General features: G+C 43.2%; 5 protein-coding genes and 1 non-coding gene across 8 annotated transcripts; 4 read left to right on the top strand and 2 right to left on the bottom strand.

Annotated features, from left to right (window-relative positions):
• Nucleotides 1-21: 21 nt before the first annotated feature.
• LOC134179539 (tubulin alpha-1 chain-like) lies at nucleotides 22-8,046 on the top strand. The gene is made up of 4 exons (XM_062646462.1): nucleotides 22-105; nucleotides 229-451; nucleotides 1,541-1,689; nucleotides 6,830-8,046. The coding sequence occupies exons 1-4, from the start codon at nucleotides 103-105 to the stop codon at nucleotides 7,808-7,810; spliced, it is 1,356 nt and encodes a 451-aa protein (XP_062502446.1). The 5' UTR covers nucleotides 22-102; the 3' UTR covers nucleotides 7,811-8,046.
• A 2,067-nt stretch (nucleotides 8,047-10,113) lies between these two features.
• On the bottom strand, nucleotides 10,114-12,978 carry LOC134179940 (uncharacterized). Of its 2 annotated transcripts, none has more exons than XM_062646978.1 (9): nucleotides 12,864-12,978; nucleotides 12,676-12,777; nucleotides 12,112-12,600; nucleotides 11,607-11,786; nucleotides 11,513-11,550; nucleotides 11,345-11,445; nucleotides 11,024-11,286; nucleotides 10,884-10,962; nucleotides 10,114-10,825 (listed from the first exon to the last, which is right to left on the bottom strand). In XM_062646978.1, exons 1-9 carry the CDS (start codon nucleotides 12,934-12,936, stop codon nucleotides 10,246-10,248), a joined length of 1,905 nt encoding a protein of 634 aa, XP_062502962.1. In that variant the 5' UTR covers nucleotides 12,937-12,978; the 3' UTR covers nucleotides 10,114-10,245. The 2 variants fall into 2 exon arrangements, with proteins under 2 accessions (XP_062502962.1, XP_062502963.1); XM_062646979.1 differs by having other exon boundaries at nucleotides 11,513-11,547.
• A 1,273-nt stretch (nucleotides 12,979-14,251) lies between these two features.
• Trnar-ucu (transfer RNA arginine (anticodon UCU)) lies at nucleotides 14,252-14,358 on the top strand. The gene is made up of 2 exons: nucleotides 14,252-14,287; nucleotides 14,323-14,358. It is a non-coding gene; the product is annotated as a tRNA-Arg (tRNA).
• Nucleotides 14,326-15,333, top strand: LOC134179420 (uncharacterized). 2 transcript variants are annotated; one of them, XM_062646308.1, is made up of 2 exons: nucleotides 14,326-14,755; nucleotides 14,832-15,333. In XM_062646308.1, exons 1-2 carry the CDS (start codon nucleotides 14,538-14,540, stop codon nucleotides 15,331-15,333), a joined length of 720 nt encoding a protein of 239 aa, XP_062502292.1. In that variant the 5' UTR covers nucleotides 14,326-14,537. The 2 variants fall into 2 exon arrangements, with proteins under 2 accessions (XP_062502292.1, XP_062502291.1); XM_062646307.1 differs by having other exon boundaries at nucleotides 14,808-15,333.
• Nucleotides 15,334-15,464: 131 nt separating this feature from the next.
• On the bottom strand, nucleotides 15,465-23,579 carry LOC134179419 (protein O-mannosyl-transferase 2-like). The gene is made up of 20 exons (XM_062646306.1): nucleotides 23,477-23,579; nucleotides 23,335-23,419; nucleotides 23,167-23,271; nucleotides 22,502-22,610; nucleotides 22,319-22,436; nucleotides 22,190-22,255; nucleotides 22,031-22,124; nucleotides 21,868-21,974; nucleotides 21,724-21,806; nucleotides 18,860-19,048; nucleotides 18,743-18,803; nucleotides 18,604-18,682; nucleotides 17,782-17,933; nucleotides 17,632-17,720; nucleotides 17,499-17,575; nucleotides 17,154-17,225; nucleotides 17,041-17,100; nucleotides 16,770-16,875; nucleotides 16,452-16,713; nucleotides 15,465-15,600 (listed from the first exon to the last, which is right to left on the bottom strand). The coding sequence occupies exons 1-20, from the start codon at nucleotides 23,569-23,571 to the stop codon at nucleotides 15,495-15,497; spliced, it is 2,115 nt and encodes a 704-aa protein (XP_062502290.1). The 5' UTR covers nucleotides 23,572-23,579; the 3' UTR covers nucleotides 15,465-15,494.
• Nucleotides 23,580-23,721: 142 nt separating this feature from the next.
• On the top strand, nucleotides 23,722-27,647 carry LOC134180122 (mitochondrial ribonuclease P catalytic subunit-like). The gene is made up of 7 exons (XM_062647207.1): nucleotides 23,722-24,030; nucleotides 24,422-24,820; nucleotides 24,885-24,929; nucleotides 26,109-26,586; nucleotides 26,652-26,800; nucleotides 27,141-27,333; nucleotides 27,404-27,647. The coding sequence occupies exons 1-7, from the start codon at nucleotides 23,726-23,728 to the stop codon at nucleotides 27,527-27,529; spliced, it is 1,695 nt and encodes a 564-aa protein (XP_062503191.1). The 5' UTR covers nucleotides 23,722-23,725; the 3' UTR covers nucleotides 27,530-27,647.
• The last annotated feature ends 4 nt before the right edge of the window (nucleotides 27,648-27,651 follow it).

Genomic DNA, 27,651 nt, shown 5'->3' with positions numbered 1-27,651 from the left:
GGGAGCAACCACATCCGGGTTTACAGGTTTAGGGCTTGGACCGTTGTAGTCTTGTTCCCTTCTCGTTCTCTCTATTCTACGTTCTCTTGACAAGCAACAACAATGGTGATGTTTTACATTTGCGAGAACGGCAGTCTTTAGCATTGTCACGTCTCTAGAGAGCAAAATGCTTTGCATTTATTTACGATTTTCCTTCCCGAAGTAGTCAAATGTTCGTTTGTTTTGTAGCGTGAATGCATTTCAATCCACATTGGTCAAGCTGGCGTTCAAATGGGCAACGCTTGCTGGGAACTCTACTGTCTCGAGCACGGAATTCAGCCGGACGGTCAAATGCCGTCGGACAAGACGATTGGCGGGGGAGACGACTCGTTCAATACTTTCTTCTCGGAAACGGGAGCCGGGAAACACGTTCCCAGGGCTGTTTTTGTCGACCTCGAGCCGACTGTTGTAGGTGAGTGTTTGTTTGTTGTTGCTATGTGGTGTGAGTTGATATTACCGGAAATTGTAGCTATGGGCTATTTTCGGTTTCTAGAATATTGTTGATTTTAATTAATAGCTTTGTAAATTAGGGTATTGTTGCAGTTTGTCAGCATATGCTTTATTAGACCTTAGGGTTATGATTGTGTTGTCTTTGGTTTAATTACCTGAGGCTGGGAAGTGTTAGGGTATAGAGTAAATGCAGGCCATAAACTTAGTAGGAACCCACTTACCACGCCTATTGCGCATGTGCTCATTGTCACAAGAGCGGATGACACCAATTATCTACTAAGTGTTGTAATGACACATGGATGATTAGTGTTGCTATGTCAACAACACTGCTTAGCTAGACATTATGTCATGTCTTGGCATGTGATGTTTATTGATGTCCACTCGACCTTGTATCTCAAGACATATTTACATCCTCATACACATACTACATTAGTAAGCTTAGCTGGTAGCAGCCGAGGGTTTATCACTTTAGTGCTTCCTTCATTAATTAAAAGAGAATGGTTGGAAAGCTATTATTGTTGCAGCCTTGGAAAGGACAGGTCAATGTTTGACTTTATCAAACTGGACGTCACACGTAGACAACCATTAAAAGTTTAGTTTTTGTGACGGTAGCTTCCATGCGTGACGTGATGTGAACGAAAGCGAGGAGCTCAATGTGAATGCTCTAGAAATGGCATGTTAGGTTATGTTACGTAAATCGTGGTACGTTGATAAATTACATTACGTGCTCAGGGTGAATCAGCCTTTATACTCTTACCCCACTTAATTGACACAAGCTTTATGTAATTACTAAAGCATCTAGAGATTGTTGTAGACAACCAGGAGATCTTGCAATAATAGCTAAATCTTAAATCCTTTTCCAATCTCAGTATGACCTTTTGCACGAGATTGACAGTTCATGTATAATTATATTATTGCCTTCAGTTTTATATTGCTAAATTATCTGCACACACACACACACACACACACACACACACACACACACACACACACACCACGCATGCACACATCGTTTTGCAGAATGGTGATTCTGGTATGATTGTTGTTTCAGATGAAGTTCGAACAGGAACGTATCGCCAACTCTTTCATCCTGAGCAACTGATATCTGGGAAGGAGGATGCAGCCAACAATTATGCTCGTGGTCACTACACTGTTGGCAAGGAGCTGATTGACATAGTGTTGGATAGGACTAGGAAGTTGGTAAGTGCTTTCTGCTTGACACTATATATACATATATATATATATATATATATATATATATATATATATATATATACACACACACACACACACACACACACACACACACACATATATATATATATATATATATATATATATATATATATATATATAGTGTCCCATGTACCCGGATATGTCATGGCGTCGTATACACTATGATTCTTGTCTGCGATTTCTTCCTCTGTTTTGGTTCTTTGATAACTGTCAGCTCGCTTGTTTACACAAGGTCAATGCATTCTTCAGTCTGCTTAGTTTCTGATAGCTGCCTGCTCGATCCCGTTCGTGTTGGAGCTATGTCTGAGTCTGATGAGGAAAATGAGTCTCCAACTTCCTATCCTTCTCAACGCTGCTCCTCTCAAGAAGTTACAAAGTGTCCTCTTTGTGCGGTTGTCTCGAAGAACACGGGGTCTTTGTTCCAGCATATCAACTCATGTCATATAACTTATCGTCAGTTCCCGGATACGAATTTCCTTGAGTCTTACAATCGTCACCTCTGTTCTGATAGTGGGTTTGCTTACGAGAAACTCTTTAGTCGGTGCCGTCGTTCTTTAGGATCAGGTATTTCCCGATGCAGAGGTGAAATGGTTGCACCTATGTTGTCTCCATGGTTACGTGATGGAACTTCACACCGCTGTACGTCTGAATCTGCTGTCGATGGTGCTGAAGCTGCCGATGATGTTGAAGCTGCCGATAGTACTGAAGTTGCCAGTGAAATGCAGAGTCCTTGTGTTGAAAAGGTAATCACTGACATAGCTTTAGACGGTATAGAGGCAGCTACTACTCTTGGCAAGCCCCATGGAGATGAAGAAGAAACGTTTTATTCTGTTATGAGGGAAATTGCCACTTTACCTGTAAACACCATTATGCACGTGCCAGCATCTGTCCAACCACTTCTTGCCCAAGTTCTTGCTGATGAATTCAATCATTGCAACAGCAAAAATGGCATCTGGGGATTTACGAGGCTGTTTATGTTTGCCAAAGCTGTTCTTCGTTCCCCGCCCAGAGGAGGCAGAAGTAAACGGTGTGCAGTGAAAACAATCTTGAACACACATTTACTACGTTGGAAAGAAGGTGATCTTTGTGGTTTATGGCAGGAGGCTAGACCCCGAAAAGTCTTGTCTGTACAGCACAGTAACAGTATTCGGGCACTGAGATTGGCTAAAGAGGGCAGGTATGGTGATGTAATGCATTCCTTGAGCTCCCAAGGTTGTGCATCTTATGACAATGAAGATGCACTAACAGATTTGCAACGTCGTCATCCAGATCATGTTCTTCCTACTTGGTGTGAAGAATTACCTCCACCACTGGTAGCTGATTCAAGTACGGTCCTGTCTTGTTTACAAGCTTTTCCTAGAGGGTCTAGTCCTGGCTTTTCACTACTTTGTGCTCAACACCTATTAGATGCCATCAAAGGCACCAATGTTCCAGCGGCTACTACTTGCCTTGATAATCTCACGAAGCTTATGAACTTGTTGTTGTCTGGGAAAGCTGATCGACACATTGCACCTTGGTTACTTGGTGCACCACTAACTGCAATTCACAAAAGCAGTGGTGGGTTTTGTCCTATCGCAGTAGGTGATACTCTCCGTCGATTAGCAAGCAGAATTTGTTGTTTGTTTGCAAAACCCCACCTTCCTGAACTATTTCTTCCTTACGGTCAAGTGGGTGTTGGGATCAAAGGAGGCCTTGAGAGTGTGGTTCACACAGTACGTACCATTATTGATCATTATAGCAGTTCAGAGGATTTCTGCTGCTTTGAGGTTGACATGACTAATGCATTTAATGAATGCAGCAGGACTACGTTTTTGAAACGACTTGTGAAAGAGTTTCCAGAGCTGATGGCATGGGTGCAATGGTCATACCACACAAAAGGAGAACTGAGGTTTGGCAACCACCACATTGTTGCATCAGCAGGAGTACAGCAAGGAGACCCTCTAGGCCCTTTACTTTTTTCGCTGGTTATTATGGAACTTATGGATGATGTTGGCACTATTCCAGGAATAGAACTTTCTCTCTGGTACTTAGATGATGGCACTTTGTTGGAACCCGGCAGGCTGTCAAAATGCTATTAGATGCTGTAGTACAGCAAGGCCCTTCATATGGCCTACTAGTCAATGTTGATAAATGTGAAGTTTTCTGGCCCTCTGGCGATCAGACCTTTCCCGAATTTCCATCTGAAATCAAACGAGTCTATCAGTCAGAGGGAGGCGCTACTCTACTTGGGTCACCAATATATGGTAAAGATGATTTCATTGATTCAACCATTGCTAAGGTTGTCGATAAAGTTCTGAATTCTCAAAGCCATCTCCAAGATCTGGACAATCCGCAAGTGGAACTACACCTCTTGAGAAGTTGTCTGGGTTCTTGTAAACTGAACAGTCTCCTACAAACCGTTCCTCCAAGTCTTGGCAGTAACCAGTTTGTACGCTTTGACAAAGGACTTCGGAGATCTTTGGGTGTTATAACCCACTCGTCTATCTCTGATTCTGCATGGCATCAGGCTACACTTCTGCTGAAAGTTGGTGGTCTTGGGTTAAAAGAAGCTGTACCAACCTCTTCTGCAGCCTTTCTTGGAAGCTGTAACTTTTCTCGGAACCTTGTCAGCTTCTTCCTGGACAAGAATGCTTCCAATACAACTGAATTAGATGACATCACCAACAGTCCTTATGTCTGCATTCCAGGTGAGAACCACGCTAGGAACATATTGCCCAAGTATCTTGGAAGTGACACGATCCCTCCCAATCTCACAAATGCTTTGCAACGTCAAATCCAATCAAGAATTGATTCTCATCTGTTGTCAAATCTGAAAGAGAGTTTCAGTCTTCGGGATCTAGCACGTATTAATACCATCTCTACACCTCATGCAGCAGCGTGGTTAAGGGCAATCCCTAACCCAAAGCTCGGCCTGGCCATGCTCCGACATGAACATATTTTAGCATGTAGATACTGGCTTGGAATCTCTATCTTTCCGGACAGTCAACAAGCAGCAAGATATCCAAGCGGACATGTCATGGACTGTTTTGGTGACCATGTCCTTGGCTGCGGGCATGGACCTCTTCGCATAAAACGCCATAATGCAATCAGCGAGGTTATCTGGCATGCATTGCTTGTTGATAACAGAGATTCAAAACGGGAACAAAAGTGCGGAGGGGAAAGCAATAATCGACCTGGTGATGTGTTTCACCCAGATTTCCTAGAGGGCCGTCCTGCATTCTTTGATGTGTCAGTGAGGAATTCTATGCAACCATCCTATGTCTCCAAGGCAGCCATAAAACCAGGTGCCGCAGCAGAAGCTGGTGAAGTAGAGAAAGACGAAAAGCATGACAAGGTGGTTGCTCAAGCAGGAGGTCATTTCTACCCGCTCATTGTAGAAACTTTAGGACACTGGTCTGCCTCAAGTCTAGAGACGCTGAAGATCATAGCCTCAAAAGCTTCATCAATGAACAGCATACCTTTCTCTCAGACATACTCAAATTTGATGGAACAATTGTCCGTGAGACTGTGACAGTATAATGCCAAGCTATTATACAGTAGACTGAACCTGGACTTTGATGACTTGTGGGATTTTCCTGTCACTGTATGTAGTTATGTTTAGGGACTGGGTGGGTAGAGTAGTTTGGGGTAGTCTGGGGCAGTTTAGGGTAGTTTGCATAGAAGAAGAATGTAAAATATATACATATAGGAAAAAAATATATATATATGGTAAGGTATGCTTGTAAATTATTAGCAGCTAAACTAAGAGTTGTATTATTAACAGTAGCTAAATGAGATGCTATTATTTTCAGTGTTTCTAAACTATACTTGGCCCACTAACCAAGACTTTGTCAATGAAGCACCACTAAAATGGTAAACCCTCGGCTGCTAGCTTTTAGGTACGGAACATGCAGCTGCTGCACTATTTAGCCTCAATGCTAAGCCATCTTTGCCTTATGTGGTGGACTAGCACGTGTGATTACACGTCGAGGTCACATGAACACAGACAATGTACAGTACCCGAACTATACTTTCGCAGGTGTGGTGGAACTGGGGGAAAGAGGGGACATTCACCCCTCCAATATTTCGAATGGAGGGGCGAGGAGGGGCAACGTCTCTCCAATAACTGACTATCATCCGGAATGGATCCTGTCTAATAATCTTAACAACGCTTCTATGTGTCTAATACTTTTCTGTGAAGTTATGTAATTATACGATTTGTAAGAAACAAATCAACGTTGAAACTTTGAAAACTTGCCAATTGCCTGAGCAAATTATTTTCAATGTGGCACTATTAATTATCATTTTATTATTTAGCCACACACATGTATGAGAAATGGGCCACACTCGTCTAGATCTTGCCTTTGCCCCCTTAATCAGCAAACAGCTTCTGCCGCCTCTGGTTTCACTAACTTTTGCACTGGTCTTATGCCATTCAAGCACGTTTTGGCTGTATTCGTTAGGGATCGCTCTGTTTCCTGTATGGGGAGACACTGCCTACTATTTTTAGATGCTGTCACATATTGCAAATCATCACTGTATCTATCGAAGAAGAAATGGACTATGACAATCACAACACAATTCAACATATCCATGCAACTACGTTGTCTTGTAACTTTGTTTTCAGTTGGTGAAACAATGAAGCACCTGTGTTGTTTAGTTATAACCACTTAATTACTAGGACAATTGATGCATCAGCTCTTGTGACAATTTAGCACATACAACCATACCCTAATACCACCCACATCTGTGTATCAATCCACCCACTTGGGTGTAATGGTTTGGTTGTTAGGTCAGTTGTTGGGTCGTCGCAAGACCCACTACTATAACCAGAGACTTCGCTTCGGGTTAACTAATGGTGCAAATGAGCAAGCAGATTTCAGCACTTTGTCAGCATGTTTCATATCTTTCTCTTCAACTCCAGTCTAGCTGATCCAGGATTTGAAATGGCATGTATAATATGACTAGGCTGTAATGATTGAGTTTCTCACTGAAACATCAAAAAGGGCAGGATGTCCTTTTAGAAAATCAGGATGATATGTTTGAAGTTTTCTGCAATACATTTCAAGCCCTTGTTGTCAGAAAGGAGATACATATATATGTATAATGTTTGTTTTCTGTCTAGGCTGATCAATGCACTGGGCTGCAGGGTTTCTTGATCTTTCACTCGTTTGGTGGTGGAACTGGCTCTGGTTTCACTTCCCTTCTAATGGAACGTCTCTCTGTTGATTATGGCAAGAAGTCCAAACTGGAGTTTGCCATTTATCCTGCTCCACAGATCAGTACAGCCGTGGTCGAGCCATACAACTCGATTTTAACAACTCACACGACTCTGGAACATTCTGACTGTGCATTCATGGTCGACAATGAAGCTATTTATGATATTTGTCGTCGTAATCTTGATATCGAACGACCCACATACACCAATCTCAATCGGTTGATTGGACAGATTGTGTCATCTATTACTGCGTCTCTACGATTTGATGGAGCACTGAACGTGGATCTGACCGAGTTCCAAACCAACTTGGTTCCCTATCCTCGTATTCATTTTCCTTTGGTCACCTATGCTCCAGTCATTTCAGCCGAGAAAGCATATCACGAGCAACTGACTGTTGCAGAGATTACCAACTCTTGCTTTGAGCCTGCCAATCAGATGGTCAAATGTGATCCTCGTCATGGCAAGTACATGGCTTGCTGTCTGCTGTATCGTGGAGACGTGGTACCAAAAGACGTGAATGCAGCCATCGCTACGATCAAGACAAAGCGCACCATCCAGTTTGTGGACTGGTGTCCGACCGGATTCAAGGTCGGCATCAACTACCAGCCTCCTACTGTCGTTCCCGGTGGTGATCTAGCCAAAGTGCAGCGTGCCGTTTGCATGTTATCCAACACGACTGCCATTGCGGAAGCTTGGGCTCGTCTGGATCACAAATTTGATCTGATGTACGCCAAACGTGCCTTCGTTCACTGGTATGTGGGAGAAGGAATGGAAGAAGGAGAATTCTCTGAAGCTCGTGAAGATCTTGCAGCTTTAGAGAAAGATTATGAAGAAGTCGGCACTGATTCTGTTGATGAAGAGGGTGGAGAAGAAGGAGACGAGTACTAAGTTGTGTTGGCTTCTTTTGCTGACATCTTCTATGACAGCTAGCTGGTGTTTGTTGCATGACTTGCGTTCGCTGTTTGGGCTGTAACTTAATTCACTGCTTTATTTATTTCTGTGCATGTGTTTGCTTGTGGTGAAGTTCAGTTTGTTTGTGTACGTTTGTATGTGACAGAAATGTAAGCACTTCTTGCTAACTAGCAGCGTACTGTGTATTTAACTGTAAACTTTTTGTCGCCAAATGCTGACAGTCACATTGAATGAACGAGCAGGCGCAGTGGTGTAGCTACGGGGTGGGAGTTCAGTACTGTACAGTACCCCAGAAGTTATGGGCGTGATTGCTCATCTATTTTTTTATAGCCTAATAGAGTGATTTTATGTAAATAATTATATAGTACCGAAATGATACGTTGTTAGTTTGTAAATATACATATACATGTACAGTTAATTATTGCCGAACGTAACGAGGCTTCTAATCTGGGTCGCAAAACAGAAATGGGCGTGGCCCTATATGGGTCTCCATCAAGCTTCTGGTTGTGTGTGTGTGTGTGTGGTGTGGTGTGTGTGTGTGTGTGTGTGTGTGTGTGTGTGTGTGTGTGTGTGTGTGTGTGTGTGTGTGTGTGTGTGTGTGTGTGTGTGTGTGTGTGTGTGTGTGTGTGTGTGTGTGTGTGTGTGTGTGTGTGTGTGTGTGTGTGTGTGTGTGTGTGTGTGTGTGTGTGTGTGTGTGTGTGTGTGTGTGTGTGTGTGTGTGTGTACACACAAATCTCAAATTTCTCCTCCCCACGACCACGTTTCATGATAGGTCCTACCTTAAAAAATCGTTTTCGTGTCCGACTACAGATGAGTCTAAGAACGATTGCTAATAGGCTGCCAAACTTGGTGACGTGACGGCTCGGCTAAGGCAAGGCGAGAAGAACCCGATTTTCGGCAAGCTTGAAATGTTGGTAATTCTAAGCTCTGAGGAACGTGATTGACAGTCACCTATTTCTTTTTAGAATAAATGTGATATATTCTGAATATGTAGGGTGAGCCTTTACATGACATTGTGTGATGCTCTGCCTAAGCATGTGACCTAGCTAATTTGAGCACGTGTAGGTCCAACTCTAGTAGCTAAAAAAATTTAGGTCAGTTGGTAGTGCAGCTCTCTCTTAGTCTAGTAGTAGCTGTTTACATTCACATTTTATTAAGTAACCCTAGGCGTAGCGAGGGCTAGAGTAGTCGTCTCACCGGAAGTAGCGACCGACTCCACAGAAACGACCGTGTAAAAAACGTTAATTAATGTATAGCGTGCGGTTCACTGGTACAGTGTAGCGCTTGTGTAATCTCGACACGTGGTTGTTGGAGCTTGTCTGCCAGTCTATAGGCGGAGTCACTCAGGATGTGTTCCAATTTTGTTAACTTTCGAGTGTACACCTTCAAGGTCATAGCAAACGGAGAGTAGCCTGAGACAAAGCGCTCAAGTGATTTACGGTTTGATGATAAGACTGCCTGTCCTTTCTCAGCATCTGTACAAACAAGTTGTAGTAAGGTGCACGTGCTGTTAATTAATTTGTGCATGCTTGCAAGTACAGTAAGTACTTGCCAGTACATACATGTGCAGCAACTGTGGTGTTGTTAGACCCTGATTGGAGTACATACACCTGTGCCTCCTTGTTGAGGCTAAAATCAATCATTGGGTGTTCTAGGAACACACGCCTATGTAAGTTTCCTGCTTGGCAGTGCGTTTGGAAGCATTCTATTGTACAACTAAAGTCCCCGGAACTGGAAAGAGGTCAATTTCTCGTCCCCTAGGGTTCAGCACTGCTAGTGCTCCTTTTCATTATTACAGTAAACCATACACTAAAACTCGTGTAAAACTTTAGTTTTAATTAATTAAGTCAGACAGAGATCAAGTATACACCCAAATTTTTTATTCACACATCAATAATTGTTGTTCAATGTGCAGGTGTAAGTAGACTCTACAGAAATAGATGACCATACAGAATTCAATAATTTGTAAATGTTCGTTCAGACTGTGATACATCTGAACTGTTACTATATTGGCATAGGTAAGATGGTGTTAGAAAGACGGTTGATGTCATGTTGTACCTCTATGCGACATACGCTGATGAGCAAACATAAAACTAACCTTTCAGCAAAACATCGATCAGCTGTAGCTATCGTGTTAACAGATTCATAGAATTTTACAAAATTAGAAATCCGGAAGGTTTTCGTTAGTCAGTACTGTCGCTTGTATGTGTAAATCAAAGTCAAGCACACATGCAGTGCTGCAGTATGTGACAATACAGACACAAAACTTGTGATGTGATTGTTCTGCTCATGTCATACAATATTGCAGTACTGTAATATAATCGACTACTCTATCCACTATGAAGGGAGCTTGCAGAGGCTCTACACGATCAAAATCTGCTATCTACTTGTATATCGACATCTTTTCAAATCTAGACTTCGGCTACCAGATATACAGGATGAACTAGTTCCTTCATCTGTACTGAGTCACCTCTAGCCACTGTTGCACGAGGAGAAGTAACCTTTGCTGATGACTCCGTCTTGTTATCTGTTTCTAATGCATGCTTGTTTACAGCAATTAAGGACTTTTTTCCATCGTCAGCTTCTGGTCTTGGGCTGGAACTCTTTCTGTTATTTTGCAAACGCAGGCGTTTTTTCAATGTTCCGATTACTTCAGAGTGGAGGAGACAATTAAAGACAAATGTTAGGATTCCTAGAAGCGGAGCGGTTACTTGCAGTAGCTCTTGTGCAGAGTTTCTTGTCTCGTACGCGTAGTCTTCTCGTGCACTGGCAAAGACAGCCATAGACACCCAGCTCATAAGGAGCAGGACTGTCTGTAGAGCACCACCGATGACATACAACCAGTAGGACAGTTTTTGACTGGAAGACAACAAGGCCATTTTCATGACGAGATACACACATCCAGCAACGAATACGACACAGCCGATCACCAGGAAAAACAAAACTGGAGTTAAAACCCCATATTCGAGGCCCAATCCGGCTGGACCACAGCTATTACAGCAAAGAGAAATAAATTAGAACAAGTGATTGAAACATTCGTATCACTCACAAGTCATCTTGTTTGCTTCTGTCGTATGTGTCAGTAACGTCAAGTCCCATGGTTAGCAACACAATACAACCAGAAACGCCTACATACACACGACGAGTCAGAAGACGAGAAGCGGCACAGACAACAGAGTTACAACTTACAGAAGACGACTAGAAAGGCTCTGAATGCAAACTTTGGCACATCCCTGTCGCCTTTGCCTTTCATTGTTAATACGATGGCAATAGCATTGACTACGGTCCACACCGAAGTAAACAACCAGAAGAAATGAAGAAGAACCGATGTTGCCAGGCAGTGTGAATTGGTGCCTCTGTTAGAACCATTAGCAATGAACAGCACGAGTGTTGCTCCGATAAACAGAGACGAAATGAAAACCGATTTGCTGTGAATCGTCCACAACCAGTTACTACACAACAACAAATGCAGTTATGTGTACGACGAGTCGACGGTTGGGACAAGCATACGTGAAGATTAGGTAGGCCAGAACGGTCAACACATGCCCAGCTAACGAAATCGAGAGGCTGATGGTCGTTTTAGTGGTCAACGACAATTTCTGTGTAGCATTCTAAAAACAGATTATCTACCGTCTCAATTACTTATTAATAATTTAATGAATTAATAGAGCACATGACCTCTGGTGCTGTGTTTGGTTCCTTCGTAGGCATCTCTACTATACAAATGCATGTTCGACATGTTATATATGCAATCAGTTGATGGAGAAATTACTTGCACACGTCGTCCCTGTTCCACTCCAGCTTCCATCGAACTTGCACTCACGAAACGACGATCCCTGCAGTGTCCAACCACCCGAGTCGTTGCAACTGAACATGACTACTGAACCATACCCAACACCACGACCACTAATTGACCCATGGAATGGAGGAGAGAGAGCATCACACCCCAGGCCTGAAACATGGACAGTGACTACACCATAGACCTAAAATTTCAGAGTGGAATTTAAGTCAAGGCAAAACTTTGATTGGACATCACGCTCTAGCAAGAGGTTGACCTGACATTTTAGATTTCTATGTGCAGTACAATCACAGCTTCTTTGGACTTGCAGCATTCTAAACACAGGATATCATAGTATCCAGTGATTGTACTGCGCATGCGTAGTAATAATTTTTCGTGATCCCAGCCAAAAATCATGCGGGCAGAATCCCAAAAAATTTCTTGAAGTGGCCTTATATTCCACTCTGTAAAATACGTTTGCACACGCGTCGGTCTGCACCTCGAGAACACACGAACGAGCGCACTGCTTCACAACTGTCAGCGAGACAGTTTCCTCCAGACATAGCAGTGCAGTAGGAATCGATAGAAACGTTTGTCGACGACGTAGCGTTCGTGCACGCAGCCGTTGAAATGGAACGGTTGCAAGAAGAGCAACCACCGGCCGTTCCATCAGTTGTGTCATTGCAGGAGCCGGCAAATGTCTCGTTGCTCCCCGACGCGTTTTCTGTGTTTGCACCCACCGACGTGTTGATTCGGCACGATGACCATCTGGATCCAATAATCCACACACTCGGACCGGTAGTCGCATTTGCTGCAGCAGCGGCTACCAAGTCGGTCACAAACTCGACGTCCGTTCGATTCTCGACGGACACAAGACGACTGTTGCTCGATTCGCACGTTCTTTTCGCATCGTTCCACGACGTTTTCTCGGCAAAGTACCGGTAGCAGCGAGAGCCGTTCAGAGTCCAACCGTCGCCGCAGTCTGGGCCTGAAAGCAGTTGGAGTCGTCAGTGGAGCGGGTAGGATGTGTAGGATGTGTATGCGGAAGACAGTTAGCGCTCACCTATTTGGCAACGGTCACCACGGTATCCGGCCTTACAGAGGCACACAAGCTGACTGTCGCAGGTACCACCGTTCTCACAGATTGCAGATGTGGAGCAGGACACTACACACGGAGACTTATGGTGAGACAAACTGTAAAGTCTGTGTCTAGAGTTGATTCTTGAAACGCTGGCTGGCTTGTAGACCTACTGTTTTTGTTAGCGCCCGTTCCCTTGGCCAACGACAGTAGAGCTGCTGCGTAGACGAGATTGCAGACAGCCATGACGGTCGTCCGTACTCATGTACACTACTGTCCTCGTTGTCGCAAGCTACCTGTTACATCCGGGTTGCATAGTCATGACTATTCAGTTGCATGGCTAGCATAACTCGGACATTTAGAATTCAGAAATAGCCTAACAAAATTTACATGTTAGGATTTGCCTAACCCTCTAACGTTTATTAAACCCTAGGTTTTTCAAAAAAAAATTAAGATTAATGAAATGTAAATTTTATTAAAATAGAAACGTAAAACTAAAATAAAGAATTTTAAATACTAAAAATTCTAAATTTAAATTTAATTTAAAATTTGAAATTTGAAATGGCTGAAAGACTCACTGACCTGTCAGCCTTGTAGCGATCCTTGATGTAAGACGTTGTATTTGTGTGGAGATTAAATGTATTGTATTTTGATTGCGAGTGTAGATTGGATCAGAGCAATGTGGAGGAGCTTATGATATAAATTGTTGTGTTATCCAAAAATGATGCACTTGTACTCTGTATTCTAGTGTATGTGTAGGGCCTTCCAACTTCAGTAGCTTGAAAGCCATTATTGTTTATGTCCTGAAGCTCTAACTTCAACCGCATGTTGTTGTGGAAGCTGTCTTCTAGTTATCTTGATTTGTCATGATCACCTGCCTTTCACGCCTCATAGAACCATAGAACCATATTGACAGTAACAGTTAGGTTCTTTGTGGCATGCATTTTATCCTAAAACTTTCTGGCCTTGCATTCTCTAGTCATCTAGGTAACTTATGCTAGAGGAAGGGATTCGAGGAGTCTCCGCGCAGCCAGCCCCTCCCCCCCTTTTGCCAACGGAAGTCAAAAAGATTAATTTGAGTAAACATCATTCAAAGGATTCTAGGATGGGATTTGAGTAAACATCATTGAAAATTTGCATGCAACCAACAAATCATGACTTTCTATTTAACTAATTTGTTCTCACTATACCTATGATATGTAGGCAGCAATTGGATGCCTAATGCTATTGGCTATAGAGCTAGACCTAGGCCTCTCTTTTCTATTTGTTTCAGTGCAGTTTGATGACTACAAAAGCCGCTCCTACTAGTAGCCAAACGTTATCTAGGAAATACCAGATATTTCTAGAAGTTTGTACATTCGATTTGTGCTTGACCTTAGGATCTGACAGCCCTCAGAGTTTGTGCACGCCAAGTGGATGGAAAGGTTTGCAAACAATGCGTAGCAAGACTAAAATACGATATATTTAAACTATATATTGCATAACGTACGGGTTACGGGTTACAACTTCACGGATTTCCCACTGGAATATTGTATGGTGTTTTGATCAAAAGTGTCGTGCTGTCCTCGTGGCGCAAAGGCAGCGCATCGGACTTCTAGTTCGATCCGGGACTCATCGATTTGGGTTCATGCTATCCGGGGGTTGTGGGTTCGAGTCCCACCGAGGACGCACGTTTCTTTTGGCATCCTCTCGTTCTTTAGGTCTCCTTTTATTTTTCCGCGCACGTCACGTTAAGCACTCCTCGACGTCTCTTGTAATGTACGTACACGTATAACCGGTCAAATTATGACGTCACTTGTCAAACGTCATGACGTGGTAACGTGAAGATTTCGTTTTGGAGAGGAAATATGTTCCGTCTAACTTACCTCTTTGCCTCCCTTGTCCAATATCTGGTCAGTTGGTTCACGACCGTGTCTGCCGGAAAGACGACCAGTGGAGATCAAAATCGACCGAAACAAAATTCAAATTTTACGAGAAATTCTGGGGATTCTGTTCCACAAGACTTCGGCCAGTCAGATTCGATTGCCAACAGCGATATGAGTTTACAAAATCGGAGTTCAGAGAGGTAATTGTTATTCATTGCAATACAATGATTTAGTTGACACAGTGACAGCTAGACATGGGCATGCTGTACCTACTAGTGAAATTGATTCACCAGCTCTGAAAAGGCAACCGGCAGTCACTCACATATCGAGCCATCTTGCTCTCGGACATCCACAAGCGGCCTGTTATGGCACAATATCGGTCGAGATGGCCACACAAAATATACTGAAGATTATCGTCGTGCCACTGGACAGTGAGGACACATACAGCAGACAGGTTACAGTACGAATCAGTTGGGACAACTGGATATCATTCAGTGACGTCACTGCTACGTGGCATCACCATTCCGAGATCAACTCGGACTCGAATTGTTTCATAGCAGTCATACCGATACCGTATGGCCAACCCCAGGAGGACTCGGTTATCCAGTTTGCTGTTCGGTATGTCAACGATGATGTAGAAGACTGGGACAACAACGACTATCACAATTACGAACTAAAATGGATCAATGAGCCGATCGAGATCAAAACGGTCAAGTTGACAATGAAGAACAAACCAGTCAGGGCAGATGAGAATATAAGTTGCAAACCGATCATATAATCAGTAGCTCACAAACCGATCGTAGAGCTCTCTTTGCAAATTTCACGATTAACACAAGTATGTATGTATGTACTTGTATAAATACAAAGATCTGCAGCATATTAATTCACTAAGTATGACTCTGCTTATCCTAAACTTTTACACGTATAGTTGTACTAGATTCAAAATTCCCAAGAATCGAGCCATTTGAGGCCGTACATTGTGCTATTTTCGTTGTCACTGAGTGGGCCTTCCATTCCATAGGACAAGCCGCGGAAAAGGTAGAAGCTGCAGATATTTAAATACAGGGGTTTGAATCAGAAACAGATATGATGGACTCACAGCAACCGAGAGACAGACAGACAGACAGACAGACAGATAGACACACAGAGGCAGACAAATTCATAAGCATTGATGGACAACCAGACATGAAGGGTCCACACAGGCAGCAGTTTTGTAGCTACACAATCAGACAGATAGACATGTGGATAGACACATGAGATGTATGTAGACACACAAGGGTGTGTGCATGCGTGCACACTCACTCACTCACTCACTCACTTACACACACACACACACACACACACACACACACACACACACACACACACACACACACACACACACACACACACACACACACACACACACACACACCTAAAAAATCCTAAATGTCAGGAGCTGCCTCTCAGAGGTCATGCCCCCAGCTGTGTGCTACTCAGGGAACTCTGGGCCTGCGCTAGCAAACTCCTGGAGCCGGGCCAGGCACTCGCAGGAGCACCGACTTGTGAAGCCAACTGTGGTGTGAGCACCCGAAGTCTCACCAGGACCCCAGTGGCTGATGTCACGTCACAGCCGATGGCCGCTTAGGACCCCAGTCAATGACAAGGTACTCATTGATACTCCTGAGTCGAGAGAAGCAAATGCGTGTTAGTTTCTTGCTTAAGGATATTATGCCATGGCTCGCCATCACTGTAACTTGAACTTGTGACCCTTCAAGGTCCTGGACGTAAACACTCCGTACGATGACTCTTTAACCAACTCTCTCTCTCTCTCTCTCTCTCTCACACACACACACACACACACACACACACACACACACACACACAATGACAAACGAGAAGCAGGTACAAACTAACCTTGTAAGAATAACAGTAGTCAACCCCAAAAGTCCACTACTGTAGAGAACAACCTCACGTTGCCAGTCACCAGACGACAATAATTGACTAGCAGACTGTAGCACAAATTCGACAACAACACCAGTCAACATAGAACTATAAAGAAAAGCGGGGAAATAGTGATGAAAGTAGAGGACACGACCCATCAGGTAGAATGGCAGATAATGCAATGCCCAGCCAGCAAACAGCCAAACTGCAGCATAGCTCATCTTGTCTCTGTAAGCTACAAGAAGATACGTAGATAACCTAGAGAACAGACCAAAGTCAAGACATCCGAACCTTTCACATCATTGGATTCCTGCTTTCCACGCTGCAGGAAAATGGCTCGTATGACATAGAGAAACATGAAGACAAAAAGCCAGACAATATTGCCCCAAAACAATACCTGACACACGATTCACAGCTTAGTACACAACTCAACGTATTAGCATTGTTTCCAGATGAGGTGTGTAGATCTCAGGTTCGGAAATATTATGAAAAAATCTTTTCTGAACACGAGATCTACACTCCATTAGGATATGAAGCTATGTTTCTATGGCAAACATCATACTGGATTTCCAAGCAGGTAGACACGGAATGTGTCTGCTCCAACACCCGAAAATCGTTGACCCTAAAATATTCCGACCATCAAAGTTTCTGTGTTTCATATCGACATTTTCTTACTCTGTAGTTGACTGGCCATTCCCAAGGTCGTGACGTTATTTCTCCCTCTTTCGGCTTCAGATTATTGTTTACCTGCAGAAACAATTCATCACACATGCGCGCACATGCACGTGCACACGCACATGCGTGTGCGCGCACACACACACACACACACACGCACCACACACACACGCACACCACACACACACACCACACACACACACCACATCACACACACACACACACACACACACACACACACACACACACACACACACACACACACACACACACACACACACACACACACACACACACACACACACACACACATTTCAACAACAGTCGATAATACACGACTCCTACTTGTGTCATGATTTTGTGCGCTTCTACAACAGATTCCAGGAAGGAGGGACGATAAAAGTCGATATCACCGTTTGGAACTGCACAGCTACCTTAGATTCGGCTCAATACAAAAACAGTATCTTTTGTTACTAACGTTTCTCATTGATGTTTCCTTCGATGTTCCATAGATTGTTTGGGTCACGAGATGAAGGATTGCATGTCACTTCCATTTGCTCCCAACCCCTACGAAATACCATGATATCTACCAAAGCCGTCTCTGTACAATTTCTGTGTCTTGCATTACCATTTCGGTAGCTGCTTGTCGTGGGAATGTAGAGAACAACCGATGCTGACGTGTGTCAGTCGTACAACACTACTCACGGTCTTAATCCGATCTCCCTTGCTTCCACCGGTTACTTCGATCATCCAGAAGTCGTTTGCATCACCAGATCCATTCTAGGTGGTAACAGAAATGATATTAGCCGAATAATACATCACAAAAATCAGGTAAGTACATGCATATGACAACTGATATTTCAATCACATTCTGTAATGGTACAGTAGAACCTCGCCAATCCGAATTACCTTTGGTGCCATGCCTTGCGTACCCAGATCCTATTAGGCAGTCTGATCCAGGTTAACGTTGCTAATGCATCGGTTATCTAGTTTTCAGTATCTGTGCGTATCTGACTATTTTAAGTACGTAGTCATTGCAGGTGTGTCCTCTACCACAAACATGACATGTGGAGACATACGTAAATGTGCCAGTGGTCTGGGTGTTTGAGGCAAGGTCTGGACCTCCAATGCTACGTATGCATTTTGGTAATCTGAACAACTTCACTGATCCAAATAGGGCTTGGCACGGGCTGTTCGGATTAGCAAGGTTCTACTGTACTTGCACATCAGTTAGTGGTAGCTTCTTTCGTGACTCTGATGCATACAAACAATAAGGCGATTGAGTATTCCAAGGACTGTCTGCCTGTTAGCCTTTCTGTCTGTCTAACTACTAGACTGCTTGTCTATCTATGTGGCTGTCAATGCACTGTTTTAGCATTTCTATCAAACAAATCGCAGCTGCAACTAATTTCAGAGTCTTCTGTGTGTACGGGATTAATAATCAGCTTACCTCTCCGTAACCTGTCACCTGGAAATGCCTTGTCGTTAATGGTGCTTGCACCACATGACTGTGTAAGTTCCGTCTCGTCCTACGTCCATACAACACTACCAAAACAACATACGATAGCCACAAAATTGTGTTTGCTTACATGATATGTTCCAATACAATTATGTCCCCACTTTTCACGTAATGTATTGGACTCGACGCATCTACAGCAAATACATGACGATATCTGTCTACAAGAGAGTACATCACCAACCCATACTTAATTCCAACGAGAAGTTTTGTTGAGCCGGTTTAATAAGAAACTTATTGTTCTCGTCTTTGTGAGAGTACGCGGTGATTTGTTGCTGCATTATTCCTACACCCTCTGGATATAAATGGGGATGCGAGTGTAATAGACCTCCACCCGCTCGATGATTCTTCATAGTAACAATAGAACCGTAAGCAACATCTAAGAGAGATAGACATAGAGTGATAGACTGTGTAGTATGTGAGTGACTTGCACCCCTAGCAATCACAGCATCCATACTTGAAATATTGCCGTGTCTACACATGCATACTTTGACTTATGCAGGAGTCTAATGTATTGAGAGATTCATCCTTCTAATACAACAGTCTAATGTATTGTGAGATGCATCCCTCTAATAGAATAGTCTAGCGTATTGTGAAATGCATCCCTCCAATACACTAGTCTAGTGTATTGTGAAATGCATCCCTCTACTACAGTAGTCTGGTGTATGGAGAGATGTTGTCTAGCCAAATTTGAGAAAGAAAAGAAATGGCTATCCAGACTTCCACAACTTGAAGACGCTCAGATAGCAAAATCTCATTCTTCAGTACTGTGCTGTCCCAATGATAATGAACCTTCTTCGAACGGTGTCCCCAAGACTTATAAGCACAATGGCAGGACTTCATGACAGCAAAATCATTAACACTCTTGAGAAAATCATACGCTATGATTTGTCAAACAACAACAACAACAACTGACACTCCGCATCAAGAATGGGGGATTCGGCTTAACATTGTCCAGTGATACTTCCACATCAGCTTTCCTAGGAGCTTGGGCTAACACCTTAATTAAACAATTTAGGAATAGAGACAAACATCTGGTTTCTCTCTGCGACAAGCTCACTGATACCTTTGTTGATGGGTCCCTATCCTTAGCAGCAGATTTGAATGAAGCTTTGGAGGATCATCACACTTCCTGTACAACAACTGAGCCACTGGCTCCTTCTTTGCAGGATCTTTCCAATTGTTCAAATAAATTACAATCTCGACTGCAGTCAATCAAAAAAGACAAACAGTTCTAACAATTCTTACAGAACTGCACTGCAAGAGAAGAAAGAGCAAGACTGATTAGCTGTGGTGGACCGATGGCAGGGGTTTGGCTAGATGCAGTTTCAGTGTCGCAGAAATTCACTCTTAGCTGTGTTCAGTTTAGAACTGCAACACTTATGCGACTAGGGGCATGTCTTCTGTACTCGGAAACATCAAGAAATGCATACCCCAGTGTGGTAAAGACATAGAAAAACAAGGCTATCATTTGCTCTCGTGCAAATTTGGAGGAGGTCCAATATTCAGGCACGACCGTTTCCTGGACAACTACTACAACATGTTGTGGGAAGTAGGCTTCCATTGCCATTAAAGAACTGACAGCTCAATTCCAAAACAAGCAACGCCTAGACATAGCTGTCTATGATTTCATGAGGGCAAGAAACTATTGTTAGACATTACAATAACACACCCTTGGGGACAAAGTAACATCTCAGGGAGCAGCACTACGGCAACATTTACAGCAGTGGAAAAAGAAAAACAAAAGGACAAGAAGTACAGAGAAACTGCCGAATCCCTAGGACACATCTTTCACCCAATTGCAATTGAGGTTTTCGGATGCTGGGGCCCCTAGGCTGAAGAGCTACTGACAGAGACAAGCAAGATGGCGCCCATGCAATTAGACATGCCAGCGAGCCAATTCAAAGCAGTGGTCACATCATTTGTCTGTGACACTTCAATGACTAAATTCGGACATGATCAATGATCGGGCATTGACAATTGTTGGCAAGAAAGAGCCTGGTACCAGTGTGCCAGCTAACCTTGCCAAACACCAATTTGGTTTTGACTTTTCCTAAATTTATGTTCTTGTGTGTGTGTGTGTGTGTGTGTGTGTGTGTGTGTGCTTGGTTGCGTTATAGTTTGCATTTTAGTTTGCATTTTAGTTTGTGTCGTAGTTTACTTGTAATTTGCCTTGTGCTTTTGATGGTGGTTCTGAAAAATATATATTGAGAGATGCATCCCTCTAATACAATAGTCTACTGTATTGTGAGATGCAACATCCCTCCAATACAATAGTCTAATGTATTGGATACATCCCTCTATATGATATATAATACCATAAAACCAGAAATTTGTGTGACCCTATATTGTGCGAATGTTTCCCAAACGAACGTTTCAAAAATGCCTTGTGGTTTTCATTTGTGTGATATCAAGTCAGTTCGAATATCTACTCAAGTAAACAAGTAACATTTCCTGACCAACCAATAACCACCATAACAACAGCAGGAAGACCCCTCCATCCATAGACTTTGCTGTCTGTTCAACTTCATTCTGTGACATAGTGTACACGGATCTGTGGGAAGATTACACGGCAAGAGAAAGACGGAATTAATACACATATGCACGTCTATGCACAGGGCGGATTCAATTTGTGCAATGATATTTTGGTCGCATGATTTGCACAATTTAGATCATCACAAATTTCTGGTTTTACGGTGGTTAAATTTTTCCACTTGCCATTTGTTTGTGGTATCATGGATCATGCACTACACTACTATAATATTATGAGTGAAAACAACACAAGGTAGGAGCATGTTAATTAATTAATTAATTAAACCAAACTAATATCCAGTTGTCCCATTAATTGACAGCTACTAAGGACATACAGTAATTGTGATCATTCCAATTCATAACATACACAATAAACAGACACAGTACACATACATACCTCTTAACTCTGTTTCTGTGTGTGTATCAATACCATATTACTGTGTTGTATTTATAATCCATAAATTTATTTATAAATATTTACATTTAATTAATACGTAAATGGTATACTACAAAGCTGCTTACATTCTGGCACCGAGCAGTTGTAAAGTTCATTTCCTATCAATTGCGACTGGAAAGCAGAACTGAAAAATGCATCTCCATTCCCACTAAAACAAACCAAAGAACCATTTCACTGTGACCAAACTAGTAAGTACTGCAAGCAATTGCCTTCTGTTTAGGATTCTGAAGTGAACTGCAAAGAAAGCCAGATACGTAGCAGCAGGAAGGAGAATGAGACACAACGCTCTTGCAGCAAAATGTTGAGCTAAGTGAAGCTACATCCAGTAAACAATAACAGCAGATTCAATGTGAAGACCGAATGCAGTGCAACCTTCGTAAGTTTGAGATCACCGAGAAGGTCCCACAAATCTGCTATTGTGTTGATACCGGCCAGTACGATAACAAACAGCCCAACAAACTTCACACTAAGATCACAATCAATAGTTTATAGAGTACGACATGAGGGTCTACTGTACAAACAGAGACAAACCTGATAGCACATGCTAGAAAGAAACCTGTTGTAGCCATCGACAACCACCAGACCAATGAAAAATGGCTATAAAGCAATATTAGTCTATATAACAATATCCAATGACAGTAACCCTGAATTTTTACATGCCTGTGTTTGTCTTGATGGAACACTCGAAAGGCGGCTAAACTGCATGTGGACAGCATGATGAAACACATAAGAGGAGAATCCAGTAATATGTACTGAGAGAGAGTCAATGTTCCGGTGTCTATGAGACAGTCACTGTGACAGTACTTTTAATTAACAGGACGAATGGACCTCAAAATCACAAACCGAAAATGATGACCAAAGATGCAACGAATGATGCAGTCACTGATCCGGAGAGCAGGAAAACAGTCAGATACGCCGACGGCACGACGAGACATCCGATCAGGGCACAAAACTATCCAGAAATCGATGTAAATGGCAGATGGAATTCACACACACACACACACACACACACACACACACACACACACACACACACACACACACACACACACACACACACACACACACACACACAGACAACCACAGAGACAGACAGACAGACAGACAAACAGACAGACAGAAACAGACAGACAGAAACAGACAGACAGACAGACAGACAGACAGACACACACACACAAACAGACAGACACACACACACACACACACACACACACACACACACACACACACACACACACACACACAGACAACCACAGAGACAGACAGACAGACAGACAAACAGACAGACAGAAACAGACAGACAGAAACAGACAGACAGACAGACAGACAGACAGACACACACACACAAACAGACAGACACACACACACACACACACACACACACACACACACACACACACACACACAAACACACACACACAAACACACACACACACACACACACACACACACACACACACACACACACACACACACACACACACACACACACACACTCCTGGCCTGACCGTTCGCATTCCGACGTATTTATGATCTTCATATTTGTCCCCGGGTTTGTCAAACTGGAAAGTGCCATTATATCCAGTCATATACCCCGCCATCGCTATCAACATCTACAGTCAGAAAAAAATAACCAATCAGTTCGAGGTCGCTCAGTTCTAACTCTATATTATTGCCTTTGCCAGTGGCGGGTGCACGTCGAAAAAGAAGGTTCTGTTGAGGTAAAAATTCGCATGCTTTCCGAAATGCGTCTCGTCCCATCTGTTGCAAACGTCACTCACTTCCGGTGCAACAACAGCATGAATGTAGAGCTCTTACGCTACGTGTGGCGGCTCTTCTATTTTGTAAAGTCTCGTCCAGAGCGCCAGCGCGCAGACAAGCAGGAAAACAAACGAGTTGACCGCCGACTTCATACCTAAAACTCCCGGATAGTGGACAGCCTTGATAAGTTGCATTGACTAGCCTCGGCGTCTCAGCCCTGTGTAGCGCCAATTGAAATTGGCAATTCTAATTGGAGCTACACGGCAATTTTAATTGGCGCTACACAACTGGGAGGCCGAGGCTAGAATGTCCGGGGGAATGCGACAGAGTTGGTTGACGAGTCTGCGATTATTGAGAGGTTTCGAGTCGTCGTTTCTTTTCTCTTCTTTTCGTGTGCTCGTGCGATGTCAATGCGCGGGAGCTAGTAAACGGAGACGGCGAGTTTATTACGATTTTGTTGCCGGACAGTGTGTCAAGCACGGAGACGTCAACAGAGCGTCCGAGCTCGCCTCCACCATGGAACAGGAACAAGACTTCGTGTTCCAGAAAGGCGCCTTTCGAAGTCTCCTCTATTTGTATGCTCATCACAGCAGACCAGATGACATGCTGAGGTGGAACATAAATTATTAATTTTTATATATCTTTATAATGTATATGAATATTAATTTATTATATTTTTATTAAATTCAATTTGTGCTTAATTAATTAAGTCAAATTTAAAATTTTTATATAATTTTTAGTAGTTTATTAAATATATATGTGCGTGTGTGTGTGTGTGTGTGTGTGTGTGTGTGTGTGTGTGTGTGTGTGTGTGTGTGTGTGTATGTGTGTGTGTGTGTGTGTGTGTGTGTGTGTGTGTGTGTGTGTGTGTGTGTGTGTGTGTGTGTGTGTGTGTGTGTGTGTGTGTGTGTGTGTGTGTGTGTGTGTGTATTATAGTAATGTAATATAAATTATAGTAGATTATTAAATTGCTAAATTTAATGTTATATGTTCCACCTTAAGGATCAAACAGATAATGATTGACAAAAAGCAACTGTTGGACAGCTCAGCATACTCAAGCCTCGTGTCTGGTTTGGTGGCGGCAGGCAGACTAGAAGACGCATTTAAACAACTGAGAGAAGCAGAGGCTACGAGTATTGACTTACAGGCTAGGATGTTTGTACCGATAATCGAAAAATTAGTGGAGTTGAGACGTGTAGAGGAGGGACGTGAGTTGTGGCGAGAGATGGTGGATGATCATCGGTTGTGGCCTACAGATGCAGGACTCGGAGGGATTTTCAGAGGTCTGAGTGAAACGAAGAGCGACGATTGGGTGTGGAGTATCTTTCAAGAGATGCGGAATGAGTATAGGTGCATCGACTTAGTTACAACACAGGCCATTGCTCATTGGTTCAACAGCTGGTAAGACGATGTTCAGAGTGAGATAATTGGTGATGAGACTAGATATCAACGGTTTCTGTTTTAGTCAGACTGACAAGTGGAGAGTAACCACCACATCGATTAGTGGCGAGTAAGTCTCAAACAATGTTTGTTTGTTGTTATGAATATGTGACATGTACAATAGGACTAGACTTGAGTCTAGTCTCGCGGAGCCATTCTCCTTCTATTTTTGGTAGGTGGGAGGTCTGGTGTGGTTGCTTTGAAGTCGTTGTGTTGCCACTTGTACGATAAACGGACAACTATAGAGCCTGGCACTGAGTGGGTACTTATCTGGTTGGAATTTCCCTGTCTTCGTCTTCTTGCGAATTATGTTGTTATGTTAGTGACACAGTCATCATCATGTCTCTGCAAATGTGTAACTTCTATGTGTACTTACTTAGGGCGTCGACGACAGCCTAGATGTAACTTACTAGTGTCAATCAGTCTCCGTTCAGTTGCTCTGTTTGGCGTGTCTGCTCGAGCTGTTGTGTGTGTATTCTTATGCTCATGTTTTGTCGTCTCATGCTAGCTAGAGGTTTACCCAGAGACATGCAGCGCGTGCTCACTGCATAGTCGGTGGGCATGGAAACAATAGACATTCTAGTGTGAAGATGTTCGAGTTTTGCCGTCACTGTTACGTCAGTATTCAGGTATGTACATGCAAAGGTTGGTTGAATAAGAGATAAGTACCCACTCAGTGCCAGGCTTATCCAGTCTTTAATTGTCTGTTTATCGTACAAGCGGCAACACGAAAACTTTAAAACAATCGTGCCAGACCCTCCCCGACTACCAAAAATAGAAAAGGGAGGGGCTAGCTACACAAGACTAACTCAGCCATGCTGCCTCCCCCCACGCCTGCCGTTTCTCGTATGTCACTCTGAAGCGGGGAGAGACTAATACCGGACTGCCTTCATCTAGTGCACTTTGAACAGTTTTTACTTGTAACAGACAGGGTCATCAGTTGTATCATAATGTCTTGATTTGTTAATAATAGGTATCCTCTCGACCAAGTGAATTTTCTACAGTATACGTAGTTCTATGGTGTGAAGACCTGTTGGCAGTTGCTATGACTTACAATGTCTAGTCTACTGCAACACAACAGGTTTCAAAAGAACAGAGTGTCAAAGCATTCCACGCATGTTGATAATGCATTGTTGATAATTCAGTCGAGCAACCTACAGCTCTCTCTCTCTCCCTCTCTCCCTCTCTCCCTCTCTCCCTCACACTACCACACACTACAATCCTTGTTATCATTCTTGTTTGTATTTAGCGGTCACTGTTGTGCTTGCGGTCACAAGTTGGAGTCTATCGAGTTGCCGCCCGATAGAAAGGCGGCACTTCTTAGACGAACGACTGAATTGCTATCGGGGTTCGAAAACACAGACGGTGTGGCTAATGCGGAGACGTGTCGTGATGCCGCACGAGACACCCACAGGAGAGCACTCACTCATCGCATCAGGGAGATCGAGACACAAATTGTGCAGCTTGAGGCGAACACATTGCACAACTCGTCGGACAAGCACATCAGAGACATGCTGGAAGACAGAAAATCTCAGTTGAAATTATTGAGGAGGAACATGCCGCTCACGTTGAAAGGATTGTACGAACGATTAGGCTTGCAGCCTCCGTTGTTGAGCGAGGTGAAGCATTTTAAGGATTGGATAGCGAGAACTGGACCATATAATGTCGTCGTGGATGGACTCAATGTAGCCGGTTTCAACAGCAGGGGAAAGACTGATCTACTGAAGGTGTGCATGTACTTGGTGGAGACGTTTGTATTGGGTTGTGGGATTGGTGTTTATTTGGGGTGTAGGTTGAGGGTGTTGTGCGGCATTTCTTGGATCAGGGGAAACGGGTGTTGTTGATATTTCGAAAACACGTGTATGATAACAGGCGCTATCGTCCTATATTGAAACGGTTGACCGAGGTGAACACGTGTCATGTGTACTACACTTCAAACAGGTATGTTTGGTGTGCTAAAGTGTTGTGTGGTATCCACTTGAGTTTGTGTCTGGTGACTTATGTGTGTGTGGTGAGTGTGTGTGTGTGTGTGTGTGTGTGTGTGTGTGTGTGTGTGTGTGTGTGTGTGTGTGTGTGTGTGTGTTTGTGTGTGTGTGTGTGTGTGTTTGTGTGTGTGTGTGTGTGTGTGTGTGTGTTCGTGCGTGTGTGTGTGTGTGTGTATGTGTGTGTGTGTGTGTTCGTGTGTGTGTGTGTGTGTTCGTGTGTGTGTGTGTGTGTGTGCACCCGCGAGCATGTGCACGTGTGTGTGTGTTGGTATAAGCCAACCACTTTGTCAATCTAGGAGAGTGGACGATTGGTTCTTTCTATACGCCGCCGTCTGTGGTGATATGGAAATCGAACTGGTTACCAATGATCAAATGCGTGACCACAGACAGCTGTTTCACGGTAAGCTCTACCAAGACTTCCTGAAGTGGCAGCAAAGACATCAAGTCAAGCTGCTTCACTTCCGAAACAACTTGCGACCAACATTTCAGGTATTCATACTATTCTATTATACTGTACACACATCCATCCATTATCGTTATACTTGTTTCTGTTTTTAAGTCTCCACAGGCTCACGACAGTGTGGTACAGTGGACAGGTGATACTTACCACTTTCCCATGACTGAAATGAATCAATGGCTGTGTGTTACCAAAATACAAAGAAATAATTTAGCAAATCATAGATAGTACGTAACTATTCTAGACGTCTTTTACAGTACAGAAAAACTGTGGTGCACTCGATTCGCGGGTTAGGTAGGACTCTACTGAGCGACAGAGTGTTTCAAATTGAACATTAGTATTTTACATGT

The sequence above is a fragment of the Corticium candelabrum genome, chromosome 5, assembly GCF_963422355.1.
Source record: "Corticium candelabrum chromosome 5, ooCorCand1.1, whole genome shotgun sequence".
Classification (NCBI taxonomy): domain Eukaryota; kingdom Metazoa; phylum Porifera; class Homoscleromorpha; order Homosclerophorida; family Plakinidae; genus Corticium; species Corticium candelabrum.
The sequence above is the reverse complement of the archived record's forward strand: the minus strand, read 5'-3'. Positions and strand labels throughout refer to the sequence as shown.

Bases quoted from the DNA above. Each gene is read 5' to 3' on its own strand.
- LOC134179539 (XM_062646462.1), top strand. The intron at 452-1,540 runs GTGAGTGTTTGT...TTGTTGTTTCAG, and splicing joins CCTCGAGCCGACTGTTGTAG to ATGAAGTTCGAACAGGAACG. The intron at 1,690-6,829 runs GTAAGTGCTTTC...TTTTCTGTCTAG, and splicing joins TGGATAGGACTAGGAAGTTG to GCTGATCAATGCACTGGGCT.
- LOC134179420 (XM_062646307.1), top strand. From the start codon at position 14,538: ATGTTCCGTCTAACTTACCTCTTTGCCTCCCTTGTCCAATATCTGGTC. The intron at 14,756-14,807 runs GTAATTGTTATT...AGTGACAGCTAG, and splicing joins CAAAATCGGAGTTCAGAGAG to ACATGGGCATGCTGTACCTA.
- LOC134179940 (XM_062646978.1), bottom strand. From the start codon at position 12,936: ATGGCTGTCTGCAATCTCGTCTACGCAGCAGCTCTACTGTCGTTGGCC. The intron at 12,778-12,863 runs GTAGGTCTACAA...CTCCGTGTGTAG, and splicing joins AACGGGCGCTAACAAAAACA to TGTCCTGCTCCACATCTGCA. The intron at 11,287-11,344 runs GTATGCTTGTCC...GTTGTTGTGTAG, and splicing joins CTGGCCTACCTAATCTTCAC to TAACTGGTTGTGGACGATTC.
- LOC134180122 (XM_062647207.1), top strand. From the start codon at position 23,726: ATGTCCGGGGGAATGCGACAGAGTTGGTTGACGAGTCTGCGATTATTG. The intron at 26,801-27,140 runs GTATGTTTGGTG...TTGTCAATCTAG, and splicing joins GTGTACTACACTTCAAACAG to GAGAGTGGACGATTGGTTCT. The intron at 27,334-27,403 runs GTATTCATACTA...TCTGTTTTTAAG, and splicing joins ACTTGCGACCAACATTTCAG to TCTCCACAGGCTCACGACAG.
- LOC134179419 (XM_062646306.1), bottom strand. From the start codon at position 23,571: ATGAAGTCGGCGGTCAACTCGTTTGTTTTCCTGCTTGTCTGCGCGCTG. The intron at 18,804-18,859 runs GTATGGGTTGGT...TATTTGCTGTAG, and splicing joins AAACTTCTCGTTGGAATTAA to ATGCGTCGAGTCCAATACAT. The intron at 17,226-17,498 runs GTAGGAGTCGTG...TTGTTTCTGCAG, and splicing joins CGCACAAAATCATGACACAA to GTAAACAATAATCTGAAGCC.